At 33.6% G+C, this 7,282-nt stretch overlaps 2 protein-coding genes across 3 annotated transcripts; one reads left to right on the forward strand and one right to left on the reverse strand.

Annotated features, from left to right (window-relative positions):
• On the forward strand, nucleotides 1–3,778 carry LOC137820942 (chromophore lyase CRL, chloroplastic). 2 transcript variants are annotated; one of them, XM_068625290.1, is made up of 10 exons: nucleotides 1–208; nucleotides 360–539; nucleotides 622–671; nucleotides 760–820; nucleotides 939–974; nucleotides 1,164–1,214; nucleotides 1,810–1,902; nucleotides 3,050–3,154; nucleotides 3,255–3,347; nucleotides 3,479–3,778. In XM_068625290.1, exons 2-10 carry the CDS (start codon nucleotides 378–380, stop codon nucleotides 3,617–3,619), a joined length of 792 nt encoding a protein of 263 aa, XP_068481391.1. In that variant the 5' UTR covers nucleotides 1–208; nucleotides 360–377; the 3' UTR covers nucleotides 3,620–3,778. The 2 variants fall into 2 exon arrangements, with proteins under 2 accessions (XP_068481391.1, XP_068481392.1); XM_068625291.1 differs by having other exon boundaries at nucleotides 24–208; nucleotides 368–539.
• Nucleotides 3,779–3,833: 55 nt separating this feature from the next.
• LOC137820943 (uncharacterized) lies at nucleotides 3,834–4,987 on the reverse strand. The gene is made up of 4 exons (XM_068625292.1): nucleotides 4,605–4,987; nucleotides 4,439–4,497; nucleotides 4,155–4,272; nucleotides 3,834–4,058 (listed from the first exon to the last, which is right to left on the reverse strand). The coding sequence occupies exons 1-4, from the start codon at nucleotides 4,844–4,846 to the stop codon at nucleotides 3,980–3,982; spliced, it is 498 nt and encodes a 165-aa protein (XP_068481393.1). The 5' UTR covers nucleotides 4,847–4,987; the 3' UTR covers nucleotides 3,834–3,979.
• Between the last annotated feature and the right edge of the window lie 2,295 nt (nucleotides 4,988–7,282).

Raw genomic sequence — 7,282 nt, forward strand, 5'->3', positions numbered from 1 at the left:
ATTGTATTTTAACTAATAATTGTGACAATGCAGAGCATAGCACAACACAAGAATTGCAGAACATAAGCAGTTTTAGTGATTTGGGATTTTGATTTTGGGTATAAAGAAACTGAACGCGAAATTGGAACCTCTGCTGCCTCCTCTGTGTCTGCTTCTACCTCTGGATGATGAACGATTCACAGGGTATAGTCCAATAACGCAGGCAGAGGTAAGTAATTTAACTCTCTCTCTCTCTCTCTCTCTCTGGATTCAAGCTTTCACGATTCTGGTTATGGTTGTGGCGCTTCCACTGAGATTTCAAGCGCCGCGACTAACACCAATTCCTTTAGATTGCATCATTGAGTATTCATTATTGTTAGCATAAAAGAAAAGAATAGATGGGTTCGGGGTCGGATTCGAATGGATGGAACCGTGCCCGAGGGTTGGCGGTTAAGACTCTGTTACTCATTGGTGGCGCACTTCTCGTCAAGCGACTTCGCAAGTCCACCACGCGCTGGGACCATACCCATTTCGTCTCCAAGGCCCTCACCGGCCAAAAGGTTCTCCTTTTTTCCCTATTCTCACCCCCTAATGTTTCTTTTCACTTCCATTTCTCAATTATTGTTATTGTTGCTGCTGTAGTATTCAAAGGACCAAGCTTCCAGAGACCCTGATAACTATTTCAATATTAGGTATTTTTTTGTTATCATCGTTTTTATCCTTTTTTTTGGACGAGAGAGGCTTTTGAAATGGGACAACGCTAAGACTTGTTTTTTGCAGAATGCTTACATGCCCCGCCGCAGAGCTAGTGGATGGTTCTAAGGTGTTGTATTTTGAACAGGTGAGTGAGCATTGCTATGCGAGTTTGCAAGTTACTTCTCTGTGAGTTTTTGTTTTCAGTCGTTTTATCTTTGCATTAAATATTATGAGCTCAATGATGCTCTTTTTTCTGCTGCTAGGCTTTTTGGAGGAGTCCACAAAAACCCTTTCGGCAGGTAGAATTTCATATCCTGTGTGTGAGAAATTCTATTTATGTTTTCTGTTTCTGTTTCTTCGTGCTTGTGATATTTAGCGGGAGGAAGATGCTTGATACGTTTTTGATGGAAAAAGTCTGCATGTTAATCCCTTTAGCTTGTTGCTCTTTTTAAATTATTCTTCGTTTCTATCATTCATTTTTTTTGCAGAGGTTTTTTATGGTGAAACCTTGTCCGAAAGAGTTGAAATGTGACGTTGAGGTATGTATTTGTTCACTTCAATGATGCAGATGCCTTTTCTATTCTTCTAATACTTTGTTGTATGAGGCATGTGCTGGTGGTAGTGATTAGTTTTCTTAATGAAGAGTAGCTTAGTTAGCCATACCACAATTGCCTTAAGCACCATGTTTTCCATATATTGATGTTTTGTCTTTCTTACATCTATAGCTTTGTAAAACAATATTGAGATCTTCTTTAAAGGAAATGTATCATAACCTTTATACAGAATGACATTATAAAATGTTATACTAAACCTTCCTTACGTAATGTGGTCTGGACTATATAAAACTTCTTACGAAGCTTTTCTGGTTTTATATATGCACAATAATGCAGGACATATAATTAATGCTGGGTTGCTATTTGGGCTATCGTGGATGATTGATTCAAATATTGACAATATTCGATTATTATTTAGACTTGCTCTTGTGCTTTTGCTCTGATTTGTAGAATTATGATTTCATTTTAGCTTATTTCTTTTCAGAGGAATAGCATACTCTTTTTCTTGTTGCAACTTACAAAAAGTGCTGCCTGGTTTTGTTTAATCACAATATGCATACTAATTTCTGTTCAATGGCAGTTAAGTGCATACGCCATTAGAGACATGGAGGAGTACAAAAATTTCTGTGATCGGCCAAGGGATCAGCGTCCACAGCCAGATGAAGTTATTGGGGTAAGCATTTAGTCATCCTCATTGTTCATACTCTTAGCTTAGAAGCTTCTTCACTAAACATTTATGATTTCTTTTTTGTTAGAGAGAGAGAGAGAAGTGGAACAGAGAAGAGAATTCTTAGCTTAGAAGCTTCTTCACTAGACATTTATGATTTCTTTTTTGTTAGAGAGGGAGAGAAGTGGAACAGAGAAGAAAATGGTTTGAAAATGAAAAGAGAAAGATCTTAGGATTTAAAATTAAATCCTGCGTAGGTAGAGTGTAAAGTAAATAAAAGGAAGAAAGAGATAGGTGAAAATTAAAGATATATATTCAGGATGGAAAAGAAGGAAAGGAGGAGGCTAAAAAAACCATGGAATTTTTTAGAATATAATTATTGTAGTTAGATTAGTGGATATCCTGAAACTGCTTAGACATGTAATTTGGCAAACAATTAGAAAACCACAGCTGAAATCAAGAGTTGGGTATAAAATATCCCAAATTAATACCACATAAACATAATATATTAATAATTAAGGAGCCATTAGTAAAAGGACCATTTCACGAAATGTCATGGATGCCAAGAATCTGATTGGTCACCATGAGGTTGATAAAGGCAGTGTGGCGTGTCAAATGCATCACAGTATCAGCTACCATTCTTAAATGACAATTGACCAAATGATTGAATAAATGTTCTAGTTGTTTGAGGAAATGCAGCTTTTATTTTCTCCAAATTTTGTTTATAAGGTGATGATGATAATTCTATGACTTAGGAAAGTAGGATGTAGAAGTTTGTTTGGCTGGCTTTTTGAGTATATTATCTGGACAGAATCTGGTATAAAGGACTTTTCTTTCATGAAATGCTAGTAGATAAATCACCAGATGTATATATCCATGGATTGATTTTGACTTCTGCATCTTTTCTTGCTCTTTCTGTGTGTGTTGCTGTGGATTTTCTTAGATTTTTCAGTTGACATTTAGATTTTTGAAAGACTTTACAATAATGAATTATCTTTTCTGAAATTTGGAGCAAAAAGTCTATTTGATTGACAATTTCTTAGGCAATTACTTAAGCATGTTCTAAATGGGGATTCATGACAAGTTTGTGTATTTGAATATCTTGATATCTTTTTTACTTGAACAATTGTATTACTTGTACTGTGGCTTGCAGGATATTGCAGAACATTTGACAACAGTACATCTTAAGCGTTGTCCACGGGGAAAACGTTGCTTATATGAAGGTTCAACCCCACCTGGTGGATTTCCTAATTCATGGGTAATTTCAGTTCACACTATTCTTAATATCGCCATCTCCATCCTTTTTTACCATTACTATATAAAAGTTGGGTTTGAAACACCTGCGTTCTTTTTAGCAGAATGGAGCAAGCTATTGTACTTCAGAACTTGCAATTATGAAGAACAATGAGATACACACCTGGGATAGGGGTTATGATGACGATGGAAATCAAGTTAGTATTTTTCATATCTTGTTATCTACTTTGATGGATTGCTTTATCTTTATAGTTGCAAATATAGATATATAGTATATGACAACAACAAAGAAAATCAGAAACATTAACTATTTCCTATTTGTTTGCAGGTCTGGGGACAAAAAGAAGGCCCTTATGAGTTTAAGCCTGCACCAACCTCCAGTTTTAATGATATGTTTTCTCCCTTGAACTTCCCCCCTCCGCCGTCCATGGAGAGAAGAATAGAGGGTTCATTTGTTTTGCAAGAATGAAAGGGTTCCATATACTACATTTGTGTAATTCTGCTATTGTAGCTGTATGTCAATATAATGCCTTTCTTGTTAGTATGCACTATCTTGTCAATATTTCCACTCATATTTTTGTCAGTGTTAAAAGCAATAGTCAAATAAAGAGCTGGCTTGTTAAGATCATGTTTGGATCAGATTCTGTTTAGAGATTATAATCTGATTCATTGAAAACAAACTGTTGGTGATGCAAGTAAAATATATTGGTAATTTAACGGAAGGAATAAGATAGAAACCTGCAAAACTGAACTAAATAAACAAACGAATAGGAATAAATTAGATGCCTATATATTTTGAAGTAAAGGATAATGGAATGGAACATCCAGCCTAAAATTTGTTGTTCAGATAGAAGTATAATCCCGCAAGCACTGCAATTCCCACAGCAGCTACAATTGGAAGTACCTTCCTGTTTAAAATATATTTACATAGATAATGTCAGGACACAAAAATGATGTGAGGGAGTGAAGATACTACACTATGCAAAAGACCAGAAATGTCTTACCCAGCTGCGTCTTCTTTCTGGATGTCGGATTTCCTTGCCTTTCTTACATCTGTATCATTTGCGTTTCTTGCAACAGCTGGAGCGTAGGGCCTAAACCTTCTTTTTGGAGCACCACAAACTGCAAAAGACCATTTTGAGGCAATGAAAATACAGTATACCTACTTAGTTCAGTGGCCCTCTTGTTTCTTTTGTATCACATGGAAAGCAAATTATGTTTTGCATTGATTTTCCTTTAGTTTCTTTGCTTAGCAACGTAGGAAGTCAAGTAAAAAGTGATTAACTACCAGAACAGAAGAATTTATCGGGCAATTTCTCAAAGGGTGTCCTCTCATTGTAAATATACCTGCATCATTATCAACAGAGGCATAAAATTGTGCTATATATATATATATATACATGAATATAAGCTTTGAGAAGGATAAAGGGTGAGGGAAAAGATAAAAAAGAAACCCGCAATCACGACAGATATAAGCTTGCTTGGAAGTCACACGCATGGAAATCCTGGGAGCTCCAGAAGTAAGAGGCTGTTGTTTTGGATGAAGTAATAGGTTAAGGGGACCAGAGAAGAAAGATGACTTCAAAACTAAAGGGTTGAACTGCTGTCGCAAGCCAGCATTGGGAGTTGGGGCTAATGAAGGAGGGGACCTTGCAGTGTTAAGGGTTACTGTGGATGGCTGCAGATGCATGGCCATTTATTTTCCTTTGCTGTTCTGATGTATCTGAGTTGACAGAGAGTGAATCAAGGAAGAGAGACTATAAAGAGAGACAAGTTGATAAGAAAAAGGTTGTGAAACGACGGGTGATTCTAATGTGAATGTTGTGTAATCGGCTTGTGTCTGAAGCCTACGTGGAAAGCGTGGCATTCATAATCCCCACACAAGCTCTTTCCCACTCTCATGCAATTGCCACCATGTATTACTGCAACTATGTTATGGTCCCAAACTTCAGAATACGTTGTAATTTTTAGTTTTGCTTCACTCCTAGAATAAAACAGGATAAATTTAGAAAGTCTATAATATGGTATTTCTCGTAAATGAATAATCTCAAACACAGTCTTTAAGTTGAGAATTAGGAACTTTGAATAAAAAATTAAATATTTATATAGTGAGTGTTTTATTATTTTTATTAGGATAAATTTTCATATTGTCTTATAAAATAAATTTTACTTGTTTTTATGTACTTTAATATAGTCATATGTTCACTCTTTATAAGATCTTAACATATATCAAATCAATATTTTTTTAAATTATGTTAATGTTCCCAATATTCTTTGATAGCTTTTGAAGAATAGAGATTCTGGTTACTTCTTAAAAAAATCATTATAGATCAAGAAACTTGTATACGGTTTAAAGAATATCATCATTTACTCCATATACTTAGTTAAAGGCTGAACTGGTTTTATTTCCAATTTTTCATTAATTTCATTTGTTGTTCCTTTAAATTGTCATGGTCATGTATACATACATTCAAATAAAGATAATTGAAATGTTACTACTATTTTCTTTTACATAATTGAAAGGTGATTAAGATGATTTATTCCATCTATTCTAATAAGAGATTCAACGCATAAGATTAGACTAAATTTGTCACATATGTTAAGTCCACATTTTAACCTCTACTTTTTGGACCTTTGTTATTAAGTCCCTTCCATCCTTGACTCAAAAACTTATACTAACATTAATAGGCTAAAAAAGAAATTGTTTAAAGTTTTTCTATGATTAATTTTTAAAGAATTTATTTAACACACATTTATACTCATAATTCATAAATGTGTGTTAGGTGTATAAAATTGATTAGTACATGTTTACACTACTGTCTATAAATTTGATGGACCATTCAATCATTCAACCAACGAGATCAAGTTTTCTAAATACCTTAGAGATGGGTTAATTTGTGTGAACAATAATGTGATGTCTTTGAAATTAAGTTCACAACCTTCTTAACATTATAATTAGTACTAAGGACATATTTTCCATGTTTGGCATCAATATTGAGATTCTTGCAACGCTCAACTACTAGAGTAGATACACATACATAATTATTGGTGCTTAGAGGTTGCAACCATGGGGATCATCTTCAAAGTGGTCGTGTAATATTCCTTAGTTGTCTTCTCCTACTTGTAACCCTTCCATCTTGTCATGCATGGCTATATATTTTTTGATAGGATGCATGTAGTTGCAATGATATCTACAATATTTAGTGGAATGGACACTTTTCTCAACATGGAAATGTGTTTGCTATATAAGGCCCCTTTCGAATATTTTTGCTCAATTTTCATTTAGAGAGGTATCTTATGTTTGAGATTTTTTGTTATAGCTATTCTCATACCCGTTTTTCTTTGGGATTGTTATCTCTCACCTTATTTAAAAATCTTTTAGCTCTTGCAATTACATAAACTTGACAACTCTTCTTAACTCGTCCAAATTGAGAGTTGTAACCATATGATGCAATGTTACTTCATGGTCAAAGTTTCTAGTATTCAAAGTAACCTTTCTGAGTTGAAGGCTATTGAAGTAAAGTGTAGTCTACTTATAGCAAATTGAGTATGAAACTTGCTACACATCAAAATAAAGTTATTGATGAGACAAATATTAACAAAAAGAAATATTTAGAATTTGATTTTGTAAATTATATTTTTTTATTTAAACCTACAAAATTGAAGTTGTTTTAAAAAGATTAATTTTCTTAATTTATACTTTGAGGTGTAACTTATTTAAGTTTATTTTGTTTGAAATACCAAATTTATTTACACTAATTTTTTATTATGCAATTTTATTTAAACTATACTTTAAAATTAACTTCTTTTATCTAAGTTTATATTTTAGCGAAATAGATTGTTTTAGACGGGTAAGTAGTGGTCCAACTCGTTGTCATCTTTAATTACGAGTATGTTGCGACAATCTATGTAATAGGCATCTAGCCTTATGAACCAAATCAATGTCACTCCTTAAAGAGTCAGGGAAATTATTTTCAACAAAAAAATTGAAAATGTTGTATATGAAAATTAAACAGATAATTAGTTTTATTGTTAATAGTAAAATAATTTATTTTATATTTGTAAACATTCTTCTTACATACATGAAATTGGGAAGAGGGTAGGACATAAACGGGTCAAATCAGATACCACA

Source organism: Phaseolus vulgaris, chromosome 9, assembly GCF_000499845.2.
Source record: "Phaseolus vulgaris cultivar G19833 chromosome 9, P. vulgaris v2.0, whole genome shotgun sequence".
Classification (NCBI taxonomy): domain Eukaryota; kingdom Viridiplantae; phylum Streptophyta; class Magnoliopsida; order Fabales; family Fabaceae; genus Phaseolus; species Phaseolus vulgaris.

Excerpts from the sequence above, each read along its gene's own strand:
- LOC137820942 (XM_068625290.1), top strand. The coding sequence starts at position 378 with ATGGGTTCGGGGTCGGATTCGAATGGATGGAACCGTGCCCGAGGGTTG. Across the intron at positions 3,155-3,254 it reads GTGGATTTCCTAATTCATGG|AATGGAGCAAGCTATTGTAC; the intron begins GTAATTTCAGTT and ends TCTTTTTAGCAG. Across the intron at positions 3,348-3,478 it reads ATGATGACGATGGAAATCAA|GTCTGGGGACAAAAAGAAGG; the intron begins GTTAGTATTTTT and ends ATTTGTTTGCAG.
- LOC137820943 (XM_068625292.1), bottom strand. The coding sequence starts at position 4,846 with ATGGCCATGCATCTGCAGCCATCCACAGTAACCCTTAACACTGCAAGG. Across the intron at positions 4,273-4,438 it reads CGATAAATTCTTCTGTTCTG|TTTGTGGTGCTCCAAAAAGA; the intron begins GTAGTTAATCAC and ends GGTCTTTTGCAG. Across the intron at positions 4,059-4,154 it reads CAGAAAGAAGACGCAGCTGG|GAAGGTACTTCCAATTGTAG; the intron begins GTAAGACATTTC and ends TATTTTAAACAG.